This window comes from Arachis ipaensis, chromosome B6 (genome assembly GCF_059453495.1).
Source record: "Arachis ipaensis isolate K30076 ecotype BB chromosome B6, ASM5945349v1, whole genome shotgun sequence".
In the NCBI taxonomy this organism is placed as follows: domain Eukaryota; kingdom Viridiplantae; phylum Streptophyta; class Magnoliopsida; order Fabales; family Fabaceae; genus Arachis; species Arachis ipaensis.
The window spans coordinates 77678957-77701145 of record NC_142441.1 but is presented as its reverse complement, the minus strand read 5'-3'; the positions used below and the strand labels follow the sequence as shown (position 1 = coordinate 77701145).

General features: G+C 29.8%; 1 protein-coding gene across 2 annotated transcripts; it reads right to left on the bottom strand.

Moving 5' to 3' along the window:
• Nucleotides 1–1154: 1154 nt before the first annotated feature.
• Nucleotides 1155–3923, bottom strand: LOC107624650 (protein PSK SIMULATOR 1). Of its 2 annotated transcripts, none has more exons than XM_016327105.3 (2): nucleotides 3538–3923; nucleotides 1155–3120 (listed from the first exon to the last, which is right to left on the bottom strand). In XM_016327105.3, exon 2 carries the CDS (start codon nucleotides 3049–3051, stop codon nucleotides 1339–1341), a length of 1713 nt encoding a protein of 570 aa, XP_016182591.1. In that variant the 5' UTR covers nucleotides 3052–3120; nucleotides 3538–3923; the 3' UTR covers nucleotides 1155–1338. The 2 variants fall into 2 exon arrangements, with proteins under 2 accessions (XP_016182591.1, XP_088347383.1); XM_088491257.1 differs by having other exon boundaries at nucleotides 1155–3062; nucleotides 3538–3885.
• Between the last annotated feature and the right edge of the window lie 18266 nt (nucleotides 3924–22189).

Sequence of the window (22189 nt, the reverse complement as noted above, 5' to 3'; positions counted from 1 at the left end):
TAAATTCTATCTAGCTTTCGTTTAAATATTGGGAGTTTATGAATTATGATTTATGAGGTATTGTGCAAACTTTCAAGACTTAGTATATAGATCGTCGTAGATTCCCATGTAAGTCAACAATATTACACATTTACAGGGGAGTGGATCCTCTCCAGTGGAAAAAAAACTGGATGGTATCCAGTGGAAGATCTCACCCTTCATTGCATTCTCTCTCTCATTTATTTTTGGTCCCACTTGAAGAATTGAAGGTGGAAGATTACACTGTATTCTCTCCAGTGACAAAAAAAATGGAGAGGATAGGGTGTGTTTGGAACACTTTTAGAGTAGATTTCTTACAAGAAAAGAATTTTTTCCTTTGGTTTGGAATACAATAAAAGTATAATTTTCAATTCTCAAGAGAATTCTAATTCTCACATTAATGTTCAAACTAAATCAAACAAAAAAAATCTAATTTAAAATTTCATCATTACTAAAGATTCAAATGTCAAAATTGTCCCTAATAAATAAATAAAAAAAGACAAATAAAGAAACCACAAGAATAAAATAGTAAAGAATACATAATTCATTTCATTGGTGTGTTAGACTGACGTGAAGGAATTTACTATTGTAAAGGAATTTACTAAGTTTTTATAAATGATTTAAGTTAAATTTCTTGGGGAAGTGATTACCGCAAAAACCAGAATTAGGCCGTAAACTTGCATCCAACCATTCAAACAAGACTTGTAAATTGCAGCTGCAAGTTTTCTTTCCCCACACTGCTTGCAGCAATAGACTAACCCAACTTCACAAACTTGCTGATTTAATTTAATCTAATTCTATTTGGTAGTTAATTTCTTGATGACCTATTCCTATTACATACATGACAAATGTTTGATGAAAATTTGTCCCTTTTTGTTTTTTTATAAGCAAAATTGACCCTTAGTTACACAATTACTAATTTACTATTCATTATTTACCCATAAAGTACCACTTGCCTATATCTTGTTTTGTAGTGTGCTAGAAAGACACAAAGTAAACTGATTAATTTATACGAAACGACTTGAGTTAATGAGATCAGTCAAAGTTGATACACTGAGCAGCAAAAACAAGACATGATAAAACACGCAGTGCAACACTAACAAATAAAAAACTGGTAACTTAAAAACTCCATGATATTGGAAAACGAAAATACTATGCTAACTCGATCAATGAATTAGAGATATTAGTTCGTACAGATATAACCTAAGAATAGAATTAACATACCACTACTATTTGGTAATGCATCATTGCAAACCATTAGGATATACAGCTATACAAAGCAGATGAAATTCAACATCAGGACACGGGCAACGTCCAAGTTCATAAAGGAACATTGTACATTCTATTTTGTCTTAAACAAACACCATTTAAAGATCTAGTGCCAGCAAATTCCATTGTATCTCTATTGTCTGCTTTTTTATCAACCCTGCATACATAGTTGAGAGCAACAAGAAGATCAGTAATGGCAGCTTCAGTCTTTGCCTGATTAGCAAAGTGTAGAGTCTGGACAAGGAAGACATTTGCATTCAAAGTTGTATCCTCCTTCTCGAAATTTCTCTCAGAATGCCACCTTATCATGTTATGTGCAAGTGGAGCCAACCATTCCAATATTTGTGCAAGAACCACACTCCATTCTGCTGCAAGGTTGGCATCATAGAACGAGAAAGGCCTGTTTTTTGCATCACGCTTAAGCTTAGCTCTCAGAAGGGTTCTTATGGTAGTCGGTAGCATACTGTACAGATCATCTCTTGTTTCGTGATCAATTGGATGCAATGATGACGTTGCCCTCTCAATCAATACAATCAGATTTGCGTAATGTAGGGCCAAAGCTGCATCACCAAGCATAAATGGAGCAGGCTTTAACCGGTTGTTCACCAATATCTTCGAATATATTCTAATCCTGTTAGAGAGTGGGGATTTTTCCACTGATTTCATTTTATCAATACTTTTCATATGAAAACCAGTCAACCTCATGGAACCGCCATTCTTTACCAAACAGCTTTGTATGACAAGAGAATTGTTTGCAACAGACATGCAACCACTGATGGCCCCAATATGTACTAACTGCTTGCTTTCTGGATGTAGGTCTTTTCCACACAAAGCTGGTGGATTGAGAGTCTGATGCTGCTTCTTTTTTCGTCTGTTCTTGTCAGCTATGAAGCCCGAGTTTGATGCAGGCCTCCTAACAATGGCTTCTGAATTCAACCCATAGAGATCATTCTCTGACGGATGGACAGAAGTATGCATAAGAGCAGAAAAGGAGTGACTACGCAGAAAATTGTTGGTGTTTCCATTGGGAGAATCATTTTGTTGTGGAATAGTTGGTAGCTGATGCTTCCCAAAAATAAGTATGATCCTCTCCAATATTGTAAACAGAGATCTTGCCAATAACCGAACAACATAATCATAACTCCTATTCCACGGAGACATGTCTTTCAGATTTCTCACTTCTTGGCGCTGCAACACAACCTTCTTCTGAAACTCGAGCAATTTCGCTCTGTGCAGTTCAGGATTCGCCTGCATCCTCCTGAAAGTTTGTTCAAGCTCTGCCTGTACCTCAAGCTCTTGGGAATACAGCATCATGGCGGCAATAAATTTTTCCATTTTCTTCACCTTCCTCTCCATCTTTTTCCATTTATATTCCCACCCAGACCAATGGATATAATTTTGAGCTGGGTTAGAAACAAAATGTTCAAATCGATGATACACAGGATCCACACATCTCTTACCCAACCTGGCCACAGACCGGGAAAGAGATCTGAAGTTATCAAGTACCTCATTCAACAAAAGTTCCATTAAGAAATCATTGTCATCAGACACCAGCATTTTGACCCCAACAGAGTTCATTATCCCTTCCCTTATTCTCATCACCTCCCCATCACTCAAAGACTGCCATAGATTAACCACCTTCAACATCAAACCCGCAACTTCGGACCCCAAAATTCCAACCACTGCCTTGTCCTCTGATGCACTCTTGCGGGAGGCTGGCCAGAAAGCACTGAGCCATGATCCATTCACCGTTTCACGCCCCATTGATATCACAGCTAGTCCAAAGAATCAAGTAATGTAATCAAATAACCCTGACAGATTTACCCCACCACCCTGTATGCCATCAAATCCACAAACACAAAATCAGATAGTCCAAGCCATTAAATTCTATTTATGTATATTATTTTGTGTGTGTGTGTGTTTGGGGGTGGGGAAGAAACCCTAGGCCCCAAATTATTGCTTTGAACATGAATAAGCCAAAAAAGACACGGTCTACATAGATTCAATTAAAGTCAATCATAAAAAGACTTGCAAGTTCACGAGCTCAAGACACGCTTTATTTCAAAATTGAATTTTTCTTGCCCCTTTTTAGTTTTTGTTCGGTTGAGTTGTCATTGGGCAAGTTTTTGAATTAAGCAAGTAAAGTAGGTAGTAGAAATAGTGAAATACTAAAACTAAAGCATGAAACACAAAAGAAGAAAGAAAAGATGATACTGAGAGAGATCCAAGGAAAAGAGAGAAGGGGCATACCCTGGTCTGCACAAATCTGGAGCAGCATTGAGCTAAGGGAGGGAGAAGAATTGAAGTTTGGAGAGAGAGAGAAAGAGAGAGAGAAAGAGAGAGAGAGAGAGAGAGAATTCGATCAAAACGAGGAGAGAAGGAATAAGGGACGTTGAGAACGTGGGATGTTATGTTGACAGTTCAGGACTTCAGGTTGTTGATACTTGATAGTGCGTTTGCTAATTAGTAATTAGTGATTGCATCTTCTTCTTCATCATAACACTGTCTGCGAGTGTGAGATGCCATTGCTATTTGTGTTTTACTTTTGGTTTTAGGTGGCCCCTTTCGCACTTTGGCTTTTGGAACTTGGAATTTGGCAATTTGCGTTCCTATGATCATATCAAGATTCTAAATACGGGACCGATTATCGAATCCTTTTAGACATTAATTTATTGATTTATTAATTTAATCGATTTAATTATAATTTAATAAAAAAATCGTATTATTATAAAATAATAAATAAATTATAAATAAATTTTTTAAAATATAATTATAGTCTAATATAAATTTAAAATATTTTTTAAATATAAAATACTATATTAATTAAAATCTAATATAATCTTTAATTTTATTAATTATTAACAATTTATTAATATATGTTTCCGTGTTTTATATGGAATAATACATAAAATTATATAAAAAAATTTTATTAAAATTTAAATAAAAAATATCTATAGTAATTATTATTATTATAAATATTTTACAACTTAAAAATATTTAAAATAATTAATATTTATTTTAATCAATTTGAATTGGTTGAATGATCATCTCATTTGTCCGTTTAAGCAAGTATTTAGTGTTCGAATCTCGCCTTGTGTATATAACAATCCATTAGTTAGTGACAAACCCTTAATAAATAGAGCATCAATATGTGGTGGATTAGTCATCGACTTACCGAGTTAGGAAATCCGTAGAAAAAAATCGTATTTGTCTTTAAAATAGATTTATTTTCCATTAATAGCAATACTTATGGACTTTTGTTTTGTTGAAATTTACTTGGGACAATTTTATTTGTTGATATCATATTCATTCTTGAAGTCAAAACAATATGATCAGCATTGTTACTTGTTAAAACTTCACATTTTATGAAATGATTTCTAAATTTTTAAATTCATAAACTTATGTCATTCCAAAAGTTATTAGATCGATCGAGTAATATTTCTTGGTAACATAGTGTACCGAAACACCATCGTTGAGTATTAGTTAGTGTGAAGAGAAATCAATAACAACTTTTGTTATTCAATATATAATTTATTCTATTGAAAAATAAATTAGTATTTTCTAAAATTGTAAATACATTTTTTCCAATTTCTTACACTATTTTATTTGAAAATATTTACCATTAAAAAATAGCAAATGACCATACTATTTTACAATATATATGATGTACAAAATAATTTCTTATCTTGAAATTAATTCTGGTTAGTGAGATAAAATTTAAAATATTGTTTTATTTTCTTACTCAAATTTAAATTTAAATTTAGAATTATCAATTCATTTTTTTAATTTCAATAAAAAAATAAATTGGTTCGATACAAAATATTGAGTATTTAATAATTTCAATCATTTAAATTTTAGTTACAAAAAATTGGATTAAAAATTAATTATAAACTTAATAATCGATAATATATATTATATTATATTAGTACATAAATAATAATATCCAATGTATTAATTATTTATTTTTTTGACAAAATTAATGTATAATCTATTGAGAATGGATTTATTATCCAAAATTCTTTTCATAAACTTTGTAATATGTGAAAATAGTGATCATATTTTTTATTATTATTTAAGAAATTCTTCATAATTTTTTAATTATATAATTAACCTAATTCATAATCTTTATTATTGCTTTTATACTAAAAATATATCAATTTATATTATTTACATATTTTTTTACTACTAATAAATAAATAAGTATTTGCACTATTATATTTATTGTCCTAGATAATGACTTAAATTAGTTATTTTGTGTGTTAAATAATATTTTATATGTTAAATTTATTAAATATTAAGATGAAAAAATTGTTCAATAAATTATATGAATAGTCATTATAGAAAAGAAAAAAAATTATATATCATATATAATAATCCTTGATATATATAGTGTCATGTATATATTAAGATTACTTATTTTAATTATGTGAGTAATTATTGTTATTTTCACTTTTTCGTTACATTAGAAAATAATATTTAAAATTAAAAAAGAGATAATTAATTTTTTTTAATTTGAATTAAAAAATATCTTATAAATATATCCAACTTTCATATATACTAAGTGTTATCATATTAAATAGGATAGTATTTGCTATAACAATGACTTAAAATATTAATCCAAGATATATTTGAACCTAGTAAGACCTCAATGCAAACAAGATCAACTAAAATCTATTGTTAGGGTCCCAAATTCGACTTAGGTTCATTACCTTAAATGCCCAACGCAGATGAAGTCCACGCGTCCCTCTTAAATCGGCTCAGATTGGATCCCGTTGCTAGCTAGATATAGTAATGAGTACTCAAGGGAGCGTGAGAAGCCCCCTTCCCATCCCTCACTCATATTTAAAAAAAAAATGCCCCGTTCCTTCTCTGTCATTGCAAGTTCCTGTTTGATTACCCCTTAGGGAACGCAGATCTCCTCGAGTATCTACGAATATTCTTTGAAAACTTTTGAAAAAAATTAACACAAAAAGATATAATATAATAATCATAAAATAATCGATTCAATATAATTAAACACAATTTATAACATATTCGTTATAAAAAATAACATTTTAAAAGGAGAAAACATAAAAACATATTCCAACATAATAACATAACATAATTTTTTGGGACGATACTGAGTGACGTAGTGATGGACTTGAGAGGCAAAGAAAGTGAGTTAGAGAGAGAGAGAATCGATGCTGAGAATGAGTCTAGAAGAAAAATGAAGAATTTGAATTGGAGGCAGAAATTAGGGTTATTAAATTCAAGAAATGGATTTATGTATATATAAATTAGGATAAATTAATAATTTTATATTCGCGTATATTTAATAGGTTCTATTGGGCAGGTATTTATGTCCATGTCCTCATTAGGGTGACAAACAGAAAAGTCCGCCCTGTCTTGCCAAAAGTCCGCCATCTGGTGGGCTGGCCTGCCCCTCCTCGCCTAGTTAGATGGTCCTAAATTTCTCTCCCACCCCACCTAATGGTACGCTGACGGGTTCTCCTTTTTTTTTATATAAACCATTAAATATTAAAACAATATATATAATTTCACAACAATTTCAATAAATTTATAATTTCTAAAAACATAAAAAAATTATAATTTTTAAATTCACACACATTAAAGTCTTTATAATTATAAATATGTAATAAACATAATTATAAACCAAATTTATTGAAACAAAATAATAAAACCAACATTGTCCAAAGCAAAATAAATATTGTCCAAAATATATAATTAAACATCTTCAAGTTTATAATCAATCAAACATAAAACATAATCCAAAATATAACTTAGAACATCTTCAATTATCATCTTCATCATCTTATAGAACAATAACATCATAAAAATTTGTAAAAAAATGGTCTTGACAATAAAAGCTTGGCCCAGCGGGGAAGCGTGCCCCGCCCCGTCGAAGCCCGCCAAATCCCATGGATTAGGCGATGCAGGGTAGGCAGGCTTTTTAAGTTTGGTAGCCTTAAATTTTCAGCTCAACCCACCTTTTGGTGGGTTATGTGGGCCAACCCAACGGGTTTCGGCCCGTTTACAACCCTAGTCCCCATCTATTTTTCCGTGGCAGGTCGTGAGGATTTTACAAGTCCCCATCTAGTCCTAAAACGCGAGTAATCCTTGCAAATACCCGTTTTGCAATTCGGCTATTTTTGTGATTATCCCTATTGCAAGCATTCATTGGTTCATGACGTAGAGCTATTCTAACCACTCAATAAATTCTCGGATAATCAAAGTTAAGGTTATATCATTTTTATAAAGTCACATATATCCTTATTATAACAATATTAATAGAAAATAAATGGATAAACACTAAGCTATTATTTGGATATAAGATGGAAAATAAGAGGAAAGACAATGGAAAGAAAGAAAATGAGAGGAAAGAAAATGGAAAGAAAAGTATATTTTTGTATGTGTTGTTTAGATGAAGAAAAAATGAATTGAAAGAAAATAGAAAAAAAAATCTTTTGCATAGATGGAAATAAAAGTAAGAAGAGAAAAAATTATAATAGAGTAAAATTATATTGATGTTTGTATATATTATATATAAATTATAATTCAAATGGTAACTTTATATTTTTAACCATGTTTGTACTTCTGCATCAGTTTTTTTCGCAACTTTGAAGAGAAAAAATTTACATGAGTTCCACATACATTTTTATGTTTTCTATTCAATTTCTTTGTTGATCCAAACAATGAAAAATTATTTTTTTTTCGTCTATTTTCTTCTCCAGAATTTATTTTCATACAAATTCTGCTAATCCAAATAATGCATAAATAAGTCACATTTTTCATATATCTAACAAGAACTAATATCACATATTAGGTTAATTTACGTTGATAAATCAAAGCCACCCCAAAATTATTTGAATTTCCCAAACTCAAAAATATTACCTGGTTGTCTCCATTTACATTTCTATATAAATCGAATTTAATGAATTCGAATTAGGGTAATAAGTAGTAAATCGAATCTATATGATTCGAATTACTTGACACTGTGATTCGAAAGTAAATTGAATTCAAAGAATTCAAATTATGTCATCTCCTACTAAATCGAATCTATAAATTTCGATTTATATGGTCCATGCTAAATCGATTAAATTAAAATTAAATTATATATTCAATTTATATTTGTTTGTTTATCCTAATGATTATATATAATAGATAATATATTTAAGCATGTTTTGAAAGAAATTATTGAATTTTATATAATTAAAAGTTAACTATGAAATTGAAACTAAGATGAAGTGAAACACAATAAACATATAAGGAGCGAAAGTAAAATAAATAATTAAAAATAAGATAATAAAATAATTAAAAAAAGTAAAAAAAAAAAAAACAAAAAAACAATACATGTAGTTGAAAGAAATACACAGTAAAAAAAATTAGTATAATCAATGAATATATGAAAGACAAAAATTAAGATATATTTTTGTTAAAAAAATTCAAGAAAAATATTACGAAAAAGAACCTATTAATTACTCAAATTTTATGAAAATATTATAAAAAATTTAAAATGTTAGTAAATAAAATGGTAACTCCTTTAAGAACTATTAATCAAAATACATAAAAGCACATTCTGATTCATAGATATAGAAAATAATAAGAGAATGATTTAAATTAAATTCATTTATTTTATTTTTTATTTAATATTTATTAAATAATTTAATATTATTTAATTTTAGTCAAATCAAATAATATAATTGATTAATTATAATTAATATTGTTCACCCTAATAGTATAATTGAAACATATTGAAACTCTAAAAGTAAAATTAAAACTAAATATTAAGAATAAAATTAAAATAAAGTTTCATTTGCTATCTTGTAATTTTTTTTAATAAAAATCTCATTTATACATTTTTAAAATACATCACTTTAATACAATGATATTTTTATTAAAAATAAAAATTATGATAAATATCTCATATATTTGGTAGTAAATTATATATAAATATTTTTTGAAGCATATCACTTTTATTATATGAAAATAACTTAAATATCTTTAAATGTGATTATGATAATTTATTAAGTATTATATTTTTTTTTACTAATTTATATTTAATAATTTACCTCTAACTTTTAATTATAATAAAAATGTAAGGTATGATTCCAAAAAAAAAAAAATAAAGCGACATAAATTTTTTATTAATAAAAAAATATTTTTTTATTTTTTAGACACGTATCTATTTTTTTAAGTTATACATTTTAATTTATATAAATTAATGACAATTAAATGTACAAAAAAAATACTAATTAATAAAGAAATAAAATTTAGAGTAAATTATATTTTTTGTCCTCGAAGTTTGACAAAAGTTTCAAAAATACCCCTAAGTTTTATTTTGTTTCAATTTTGTCATAGAAGTTTTCGATTTGTATCAAATATACTCTTAATGGTGAATTTTTCAAAAAATTTAAGACCAATTCAACAATAATTTCATAAGAACAACCTTCAACACAAGCAAATCAAGCATAATTTTCATGCATTATTGTTAGATTGGTCTTAATTTTTTTAAAAATTTAGCCGGTTGGAGTATATTTAATGCAAATCGAAAATTTTTGGGACAGAATTGAAACAAAATAAAACTTAAGGGTATTTTTGAAACTTTTGTCAAACTTCAAGGACAAAAAATATACTTTACCCTAAAATTTAAGATAAACATGTCCTGAACAAATTGAAATAAAATAAAGACTTTTAATTATTATAATTAATTATAATCACATATATTTACTTCAAGATTTATACTTCGAAAATTCAGTATATTAATATTCTGTATTTTTATGTCTCAATTTTAGACTATCAAAAACATTAGTTACTCTCCAATAATGACAATGCTTTTAAAAAAATAAACATAATTAAATGATCTTAAAATTATATAATAATTTTTAAAATAACAAAAAAATACACAATTACCTAAAATATAATATTTGTATAGTAACTGAAATTTAATTGTCAATATAAAAGTAACATATAATATCATTTCGTAATCAAATAAGTGTTTAATCAAAGAATTGAATATTTATATAATAATATGACAAAATAAATTAAAGTTTGAGTTTAATAATAGCAAGCACTCAAGTTTAAATTTTCATAAATTAGTTTATTTTTTATAAAGTGAATTGCACAATAAAAAAATTCATATATTAAAGAAGAAAATAATTTATTTATAAATACAAAATTAAAAAATTATTCTTAAAAGTTGAATATGAAAGTAAAAAATAAATTATAACTTGCAAAAATTATCTCTAGAATTTATTACAATAAATAATAAAACTATAAAAGTCATGTATCTATATAAATTAAATTATGTTAAATTATAAGATATCTAGATATTTAATCAACCTAATTAATTAGTTTGTAACTGATTTGATTTAATAATTAAAAAATTGAATAACCTTTTTAGAAATATACAAATCTAAATAATATAGATTGAAGATAAGAAAAATATAACTAAATTATATAATACAACATTCTATTCCTAAAAATTTCTTTTATAGCAGATTCAATGCCAAAATATTTATCATCATGTGTGGTATAATCTAATTTCATAATTATTTAAACATTTTTTTTATGAAAAAATCGTATTATTTATTTTGAAAAAAAATATTTATTCCCTATTATAATTTAAATAGAATATAAAATAGATATTAAACCAATTTCTTTTAATAATTAGTCAGTCACAAATATTCATCAAGAAATGAGATTTAAGAGCATACAAAGTAAATATAATACCTACAACTTTTACACTACCATGATAAGATGATTATCATAAATCTTTTTAGCATAAATTAAACAGAACAACATATAATAATAAAGAAACAATCAAATTCAAAAAAGTTATAAAACACATATTATACACTACGATTGTTAGTATTGAGGAAGCTTTAACCATTTATTCTTTTATTAGCTGTCTTTTTATGTACTCTGCACTTTATCTACGAATATGTTAAGAATTAAACCTATGCTTTAACCATTCAAAATCCCATATATTCTTGCCAAACACAATATTATTATGTCTTTTTTTTTATAGAAACCATTGAATGGAAGTACCGTTAGTAAAAAGATGAGGTTCTCTTATAATATGTATGACTTTTTATGATAATAAATTAAAAATAAAAAGCATGAAATAATATTGTGTATATTTAAGTTAATTTTAATCTTTTTTAATAACCGGATTTGCAATAACATAATTGATAAATAATGACAGTTAATACGGATTGGATATGTTTTAAGTATGCTATATATTTTATAATTTTGTACGAAACAATATTAGTTTTAATTTATATATTTATTATTGGGTATTAAAAATAAAAGTATTTGTATTGTTAGCATTTTTTAAATTTTCATCAACTCGGACCATGATTAGGCCTAAAAGATCATCTACCTCGTTGGAAATAAATGTAATCTAATCAATTTTCATCTGATAGTGCTATACATTCACATAATCATAGGAGAATTAACTTTAGCGAGATAACAATATGGTATTTTGTTACTACATGAGTATTTTTATATATAAAATTATCAATCAATTCTGTATGACTTCTGATAAAAATAATACAACATGGATATTGTTTGTTAGGTAAAAGATAACATATTGACAAAGAAAATTAATTATAATGGGTATATTCATTTAGAAAATATTTTTCTATGTAATACTATAAAAAATATCATGGTCACCCTGAATTATTAGAGGTTCAACTTCCATCGACAGCAGTAGAATGCCTAAATTGAGACATTTTCAGAGTATAATATTTATCAAACAAACAATTAGTGAAACACTCATCCATACCTTCTTATTTTGAGTACATTTATACATAAAAAAAAGTTGAAATAGCAAAAGCAAAAAAAATAATAATTTTTATAATTTTGTGTGGCTATCTATATATAAAACACCAGAAGACTATGATTATCTAACAAAATTAATTTTATTTATTGCATTCAATTTGAATAATTAAAAAATCATCTTATTTTAGTTTAGTCCTTAATTCACATGATTTAAATTTAGCTCAATAAATATGATTTGATTTGATTTAATTATTAGTAAAAAATATCTCAAGAACCTATTTTATTCATAGATTTATTATTTTAATAATTAATTAATTAATCTAATCCAGATAATTATTATAATTAATTCGATTTAATAAATTAAAAAATAAATTAAAAAAATACTAATAGAACATTAAAAGAAATAAATTAAAAAATACTACCAAATCAAATTGATATAAATTATAATAAATTATGTGATATTTAAATATCTAATCAAATTAATTTGATGATATAGTTAATTTATCATAATAAATTATATTTAATGAGTTAAAAGAAACAAATTGCTAAACACCCTCGTAAGCATGTCACGTCAATTCCATCATTAAGTACAGAAACCTGATTTTTATATAATAGAATAGATAATAAATAGAATATATGAGAATATGATATGTGACATATTTTAATTATGAAATTGGTATTATATAATAGATTTTTTCTGAATTCTTGTTGCTTGTTCGTTGCTAATTTTTACGTAATTACTTAATAATTTTTGCCTATAAAACTATCAACTACCTAATATTATGATTTAATTAATAAAAATGACGACATTAATATTTTTTCATAAGTCATGTTATTATTTATAATTTTGTTGTCAAATTCTATATTACCTTTAAAATTTTAGCGTAATTGAGTATAATTTCTACATTTTGAAATGAATTTACCTGAAAAAATTAATATGTAAATCACATTATTATTACAAAATTACTTTTTTAATATAATTAGTGGTGCTTATTTGAACCAATAAATTTAGCTTTTAATGATATTAAAGTCAACCGATTTTATTATCTTGTGCCTTCAAAGAATTTACATGACTAACATAAAAATATAACAATTGAAAAAAAAATTATTACAATGGGTATATTCATTTTAATAAATATTTTTCTATCTAATACTATAAAAAAAATACATTAGCCACTTTGAATTGCTACAGGTCAACTTCTATCCACAGTAGTAAAATGCTTAGATTGAGATATATTCATCAAATAAAAAATCAATAAAACACTCATCCGTACTTTCTCATTTTGGATATATTTATATATAAAATAAATTATACATAAAGAAAAAAAGAAGAGGAAAAGAAGAGTTGAAATAGCAAGAGCGATAAAAATTACGATTCTTATAATTTTGTGTGGCCAGCTATATATAGTAGACCAGACAACTATGATTATCTAACAAAATTAATTTGTATTTATTGCACTCAATGTGAATAAGTAAGAAATTATCTTATTTTAATTTAGTCCTTAATTCACATGATTTGAATTTAGCTCAATATAAATGATTTGATTTGATTTGATTTGATTATTAGTTGAAAATATCTCAGTTGCCTATTTTATTCATAAATTTATTATTTTAATGACTAATAAATTAATCAAATTAATTAATTAGTATACACAATAAATTTAGTTTAATAAATTAAAAGAAATAAATTAAAAAATACTAACAGAATATTAAAATAAATAAATTAAAAAATACTACCAAATCAAATTGATATAAATTATAATAAATTATATGATATTTAAATATCTAATTAAATCAATTAGTTGATATAGTTAATTTATCGTAATAACTTGTATTTAATGCGTTAAAAGAAATAAATCGAAAAACACTCTCAGAAGCATGCCACGTCAGCTCCATAATTAATTGCAAAAACCCGATTTTTATATAATAAAATAGATTACTCATTAATCATTATATCACTATTGAACTCACTAAGATAGTCACAAAAAAAAAAATCATTGAGTTAACCAAACCAATAACAAATATTTGATCATTTATTTATCTAGTTAATTGAGGTAATTCAATTCATCTATTTCTTTATTAAAAACAAAGACAACAAATTTATTTCTTCTCTAACAAAATAATGATCATAATAAACAAATATAAGCTCTAACAAACTTTTAACAAAATTTTAAGCATAGTTTTAATAAAGATTAACAAGATTTTTAGCTGATCACAAATTTAGTAAAATTTCAGCAAAATTTTAATAAAGATTAACAACCTTTTTCAAAAATTAACCAAAAAATATCCATTAGTAAACTAATCATTCAATGATTCAATCAACACCAAAAATATAGAGTATAAAGTACAAAATAACACTGGAGCATGGCTAATCATTGAATAATTCAAGTTATGAAAGGGAAAGCTCTAAGATGGTTTAATCATCACGAACAACAAGATACGCATTCAATCTTATATATTAGAATCAAGCAACAATTCAGCAATCATCAACCATAATTTCATATATAAAATCAGCAATAATAGAAATTATTTGATTACAAATTAGTAATTATAATGAAGCAGCAACACAAATTCGGTAACAACAGAACCATCTGCAACAACTAAAAAATTTCATGCCAAAATTCAAAAACCAGAAATACAATAGAAGAAGTAATAGAACTGCACATTGAGAGTTTAGATTTAAAAAATTCAACTGAACAAAATGCAACCTCACTCACTGTGGATCTATTGTCGCACGGCTGATGACAAGTCATCTTAGCCTAGTTTTACTAGTCTTTTTCTTTGTTTTTATTAGGTTTTATGCACTTTCTTGCATTGTAAGTAAGTAATTTAGAATGGAATTGCATGGTTTCTTTGAATCAATCAACCATCATTTAATTGATACAAAATCATGAGGTTTAAGCTAAATTTAATTGATTTTTAAATGATTTATAAACCGTGTGAATTTGGTGATACTTTGATAGGTTGTTTTGATTACTTGTAGGTGAAGAAAAGAAAAAAAAGAAAGCGTGGCCCAAGGAAGAGAAGAGTGTGGCAAAGGAAATAAGGAAGCTTGGCACATGGAAGGAGGAAGCACAGCGCTCTCTCCAAGAGCAGAGCACTCTCTAAGGGAGCACAACAATGAACCAAGGAAGCAAGACTTGGATGCTACGCTCCCCTTGAGAGCGGAGCACAATTTCGAACCAAGAGAGAAAGGGGAGAAGAATGATGCCCCGCTCTTGTCAAGAGCATTATCGGACTTCACTCAAAAATAAATTCAAGGACAAAGTTTGCTAGTGAAAGCCACAAAGTTCGAACTCATGAGCAAGGGGGAGTGAGGGAGCGCTACTCACAAAGGAAAATGAGCCACACTTGGCCAAATGGCATTCACAAGGATTCGAACCAAGGGTAGTCATGAAGAGTGGAGAGAAGGCGCTACAAGAAACCAAGGAAATTTGCACCAAAAAGCTCCCACCATGTTTCGAACTTGGGACCTCACCCAAGCAAAAGGAGAGCTACGCTCTTGCCAAGAGCAGAGCGCTACTTCCTCATGCCTTGCACAATTGTTACACGGGCAGGGAGGCATGAAGCGCAACATTGACACAGCCCAGGGAACTTGGTGCACGCACAAGACACACCACAAGCAGCAATGCTCCGCTCTCCACAAGAGCGGAGCGCTATCCTGATTGCTACCCAACCTTGGCACGCAACAAGGGGCCAAAGACAAGCCTTGATGCTCCGCTCCCTGGTGCACGAATTGTGAATCACACTTTTCACAACTCGTACCACTAACCAGCAAGTGCACTGGGTCGTCCAAGTAATACCTTACGTGAGTAAGGGTCGAATCCCACGGAGATTGTTGGTTTGAAGCAATCTATGGTTATCTTGTAAATCTTAGTCAGGAAGTCAACTATGTTTATCAATTGAATTGTGAGTAACCAGTAGAGCATAAATTAAAAGTTACTTGTTGTGCAGTAATGGAGAATATGTTGGAGTTTTGGAGATGCTTTGTCTTCTGAATCTCTGCTTTCCTCTGTCTTCTTGTTCACGCACGCACGTCCCCCTATGGCAAGCTGTGTGTTGGTGGATCACCATTGTCAATGGCTACCTTCCATCCTTCCAGTGAAAACTACGCTCACGTGCTCTGTCACAGCACGGCTAATCACCGGTTGGTTCTCGATCCGGTTGGAATAGGATTTACTATCCTTTTGCGTCTGTCACTAACGCCCAGCCTTCAGGAGTTTGAAGCTCGTCACAGTCATTCAATCCTTGAATCCTACTCGGAATACCACAGACAAGGTTTAGACTTTCCGGATTCTCATGAATGCTGCCATCAGTTCTAGCTTATACCACGAAGATTCTGATTAAGGAATCTAAGAGATACTCATTCAATCGTATATAGAACGGAGGTGGTTGTCAGGCACGCGTTCATGGTTTGAGGAAGGTGATGAATGTCACGGATCATCACCTCCATCACAGTTAAGCGCGAATGAACATCTTAGATAGGAACAAGCGTGTTTGAATGGAAAACAGAAATACTTGCATTAATTCATCGAGACACAGCAGAGCTCCTCACCCCCAACAATGGGGTTTAGAGACTCATGCCGTCAGAGAATACAAAGTTTAGATCTGAAATGTCATGAGATACAAAATAAGTCTCTAAAAGTTGTTTAAATACTAAACCAGTAGCCTAGGGTTACAAAATATGAGTGGACTATGATGGATGATGCAGAGATCCACTTCTGGGGCCCACTTGGTGTGCTGGGGCCCACTTGGTGTGTGCTGGGGCTGAGACTTTAAGCAATTCACGTGCAGAGGCCATTTGTGGAGTTGAACGCCAGTTTTTGTGCCAGTTTGGGCGTTCAACTCCAGTTTTTGATCCTTTTCTGGCGCTGGACGCCAGAATTGGGCAGAGAACTGGCGTTGAACGCCAGTTTACGTCGTCTATCCTTGTGCAAAGTATGGACTATTATATATTGCTGGAAAGCCCTGGATGTCTACTTTCCAATGCAATTCGAAGCATGCCATTTCGAGTTCTGTGGCTCCAGAAAATCCAATTTGAGTGCAGGGAAGTCAGAATCCAACAGCATTAGCAGTCCTTTTTCAGCCTGAATTAGATTTTTGCTCAGCTCCTTCAATTTCAGCCAGAAAAATACCTGAAATTACAGAAAAATACACAACTCATAGTAAAGTCCAGAAATATGAATTTTTCCTAAAAACTACTAGAAATAGACTAAAAACTAACTAAAACATACTCTAAACTATATGAAATTATCCCCAAAAAGCGTATAAAATATCCGCTCATCACTCCCCTCAAGAGCAGAGCACTCCACTGTGAGCAACACTCTTGGGCTAAAATTGGACAAAAATTCAATTTAAATTCAATTCTTTACCAAATTAAAAAGCCCACTCCAAATTCTAAAATCCAAAAATAGAAAGTGTATAAATAGAAGCTAGTTTGATTTAGAGAGACCCTTTTGCTTCTTTAAAAATTTTCATTTTATAATTTTTAGAGTTTTTACTTTGAATTTGGATCTTGGAGAATTTGGAAGGAGAATTGATCTCTCTTCTTCCTTGTTCTTGCTTAAGCACTCTTTACTTTTTGTCTTGGATCTTGGGTGAAGAATTGAAGAAATTCTGTTTCAATCTCACCTTGAGATCTCTTGTTTATTTTTCTGCATAATTCTAGAAACTGTGATTTGATTGCAAATTCTGTTTACTACTTTCATTCTTCTCTTTTCTTCTGCAGTTTACTTTTCTATTTTCTTTTGCAATTGTTCTTGTTGGATCAAGGAAGGATTTGAGATCTAGACTTGTTTTCTAGTCTCCTCCACCCCTGAGATCTTCAACTTTCTTTTAGTTAGTGCAATTGAATTATATTTTACTTTCTGTTTATATTTTCAAGCAATTGTTCTTCTCTTGTTTAGATCTACTGCATTTAGATTCATTTTCTCCTTCTCTGTTAATTGTCATTTTACTTCTGCTTGTTTAATTTCTGCAATCCCAACTCTTTGAACCCCTTTACAATTCAAGAAATTTATATTCCTTGCACTTTAAGATTCATTCATTTATATTTCTTGCAATCTAAGATTTTGCAATTTAATTTACTTGTTCTTTAAGATTCAGCACTTTTACTTTCTATTCTCTTTAATTTACTGCAATTCTTCCCTCTCCCTTTACATTTCATGCAATTTAGCTTCTGTCAATCACAAACCACTCAAATCAACACTTGATTCGCTTGACTAAATCAACCACTAAACTAAAATTGCTCAATCCTTCAATTCCTGTAGGATCGACCTCACTCATGTGAGTTATTATTACTTGATGCAACCCGGTACACTTGCCGGTGAGTTTTGGGTGTTGGAATTCATTTTCCAAAAATACACCATCAACGGCAGAGCAAAGCAATGGCACCAAGGTCGGTGCCTCAGTGAATGAAGAAGGAGAAGATACTGTGATTGAAGGCAGTGACAAGGTGCTGAATGGCAACGAGGACGGAGGTGCGATGAACGGTGGTGGCATGATGGTGGAAAAATCGCCGGTAAAGAATTTCACAAAAATAATCGCGTTGTAAGCATAGATCTAAACCGACAATTAAACCTCAATCAAATTTAATTTGTTTGTCACTTAAGCAAACCCAATAAAAATCAACCGAAGTATTTAAACCTCGGGTCATCTCTCAAGGAATTGCAGGGAAGTATGTTACTATCGGTTATGGAAAGGTATATTTTTGGGTTTTGTAATAAGAAATAAGAAAGTAAAATGGCGAGAAAATAAATTAATAACTAAGAAATCTCTCAGCAAGGATTAAGAATTAGAAGTCCTATCCTCATTATCATTGTTGATTGTGATGGTAATTGCAAATTGCTCTCACTTAGTTAATCTCTAACAATTGAAGGTAAGTCAAGTGAGCAGTTCAACTTGAGTTCACAAGTCCTAATCAAACACTAGAGTTAGTGAAGCTCAAGCCAACTAGCAACTTTAAATCACCAATCAACAAAAGACTTTTGATAACTCAAGAATCTCTGATTGATCAATCCAAGTTAGGAACGTAAAAAGCTAAATTAAAACCCACCCAAGCATTTTATCAAAAACTTGGAAGATATAACATAAAAATATAGAAGCTAACAACATATAGCAAGATCTAAAACTAACCAAAGCAAGGAAATAACAATAACACAATTGAAAGGAAGCATTAATAACATAAAAAACATGAATTGCATTAATAAAGAGTAAGAGTAGCAAAAGTGCACAAACATAAGGATACCAACGTGAAGGAAATAATAATTAGAATTGAAGAACAAAGGTGCTAGAACAATAAATTGTAAGGAATTGTAAATAGAAATAGAAATTCAATCTAAATCTAAGAAGAAATTAGAGTAGAAACCTAAAACCTAGAGAGAGGAGAGAGCCTCTCTCTCTAGAAAACTACATCTAAAAACCTAATAATTGTGAATGAATGTGTGAATGAATGATTCCCCCACTCTACAGCCTCTAATATGTGTTTTTAGGCGTGGAACTGAGCCAAAAATAGCCCAGAAATCGCCCCCAGTGTCTTCTGTGTAACGCAGCATGTGACGCTCTGTCACGCGTACGCGTCATCCACGCGTACGCGTCGCTTGACAAAAATCCTGGTCACGCGTATGCGTCATGTCACGCGTACACGTCGCTTGTCTACTGCACTGGTCACACGTACGCGTCGCTGCCAGCTTCTCAAAACATCATTTTCTTGCGTTTCTTCAACTTTTGCATGCTTTCTTTCCGTCCTCTAAGCCATTCCTGCCCTATAAACCCTGAAAACACTCAGCAAACATATCACAGCATCGAATGGTAATAAGTGGGGATTAAAATTAGCAAATTTAAGGCTAAAGAAACATGTTTTCAATCATAGTACAAAATGTGGAAGGAAAATGTAAAACATGCGAATTATATGAATAAGTGTGAGAATAATGGATAAAATCTACTAAATTACGCACAAGATAAACCCTAAAAATGGGGTTTATCAATCTCCTCAGACTTAAACATTAGCATGTCCTCATGCTAAGCTCAAGAGAAGCTATAAAGGAGTGAAGAGGAATGGTAAAACTTATGAAATGCAACCTATCTATATGATTGCAACTAATTGCAAAATGCTCTTTCCTACTTGGTTTAAAAGCAAATAAATTCTCCAAGAATAAATATAAACTGGATTTCACTAATTCAAATCTCAAAATAAAGTACAAGTAGACTTGCAGAAGAAAATAGCTCTTGAAAGCCAGGAACAAAGAATCGAGCATCGAACCTCTCACTGGAAGTGTATACACTCTAATCGCTCAGGTGTTTAAGGTTCGATTCTCTCAATTCTCTACTAACCTTGCTATCTAAGGCTTGCTCTTCTTCTACTAATCAACAAAATTTGATGCACAAACACGTATATCAAGAGGGCTTTTCAGGGTTGTAATGGGGTCAGGGCCAAGGTAGGATTGTATTTGGTCAAGTGGACTAAAATCTGAATCCTTAATTAACCTAAACTTCCCACCTAACTCAAGACAATCCATGTAATAAAATGCAAAACCTAACTATCCATTAACCATGTTTTCCACATATTCATGCATCCTAATTTCAAGTACAATACATATGCATTGCTATCACCATTTACTTTGGGGTATTTTGTCCCCTTTTATTATTTGCTCTTTTTCTTTTGGTTTTCTCCTTTTTTTCTTTTTTTTTCTTTTTATTTTTTTTCTTTTGTTTTTCTCAATGCATACAATTAAGATATTGAATGCAAGCATATATGCTCAACTATTATTTTGCACATTTTTACAAGAATATACAACACCTAATTCTCAAACCAAATGTTTCTAAACCCAATTTCTCCACACTTAAATCATGAACACTCTCACTAGTCTAAGCTAACCAAGGATTCAAATTAAGGACATTATTGTTTTCTGCTTGGAGTTAGTGATGAGCTAAAGTAAAGAATAAATGGGGTTAAAAGGCTCAACATTGGTTTGCAAAGGATAATTAAGAAGGGTAAGGCCATATGGGTATGTAAGCTCAGTGAAACAAGGGCCTCAATCATATAAGTACATGCATACATCAAATCATGGAAATATAGAATTAAGCAAGACTAAGATCACAATTATAGAGAGAACAACACACACCAAAACAAAATATTAGTTGATAAAATGCAACCAATCACATAGGCTCAAAATCTTACTGGTTTTGTATGTTCGAGCTCTAAATCATGTTCCAAAATAAAATTCTTCAAACAAGTTTAACAAAAATTTTAATTCAAATTAGTGACATGCTATAAAAAGTTTCTTGAAAAAGAATTCATCACTTTAACCAAGTAGTGGTAAAATATGCACAAAATCAAACATACATGCAATCAAACATGCAAATGCAACAACTAATTTAACAATAAAAATTAAACATTCAAATGCAACAACTAATTTAACAAAGAAAATTAAACATTGGTGTTGAGACAGGAAAGTAACTAACCCTCGAAGATCGGTATTGACCTCCCCACACTTAGATTGCACCGTCCTCGGTGCATGCAAAGATGTGTAAGTGGACGGGTGTCTCCAATTGACACTCTTTCTCCACAAAATGTGCATGGGAACTTGTTTGTCACCCCATGTAAAAGTCTTCCATTTCTCTTCTCGGTGGCCATCCTGAAAGAAGAGAAAAAGGAAGATAAGTAACCCAAAAACAAAGATAAGAAAGCAAATAAAATATGGGTGGGTGAATGCCAAATAATGAGGATCTCAATTACATGGTAGCTACAACATGCAAGTGAGAAAATAGCAGAAGAAAATGGCATATTAATAGTGCAAAAATTACAACAATAGGGGAGAGAGTGTGGGTAATGAAAGACAATATAACTTTATATCAATGCAAGAAAAGATGCAACAGTTGAATAAGAACATTTAACACCAATGGAAAAATAATAAACTTAGAAAAGAAAATAAAAGTATGCACAAGATTAAAATGAAGTGAATGAAAGTATGCAAATAAATTAAGTAAAATAGAATGAAAGAGAATAAGGATGAGAAGTTAAAGAAATGAAGAAGAAGAAAGTAAGAAAGGAGGAAAAAAGAAGGAGAAAAGAGGGAAGAAAGAAGTAAGAAATGAAAAATAGGAAGCAGACGCGACGTGC

Coding starts and splice junctions, on each gene's coding strand:
- LOC107624650 (XM_088491257.1), bottom strand. CDS start 3,565: ATGCTGCTCCAGATTTGTGCAGACCAGG. Junction 3,063..3,537: donor CCAGATTTGTGCAGACCAGG/GTATGCCCCTTC, acceptor TCTTTGGACTAG/CTGTGATATCAATGGGGCGT.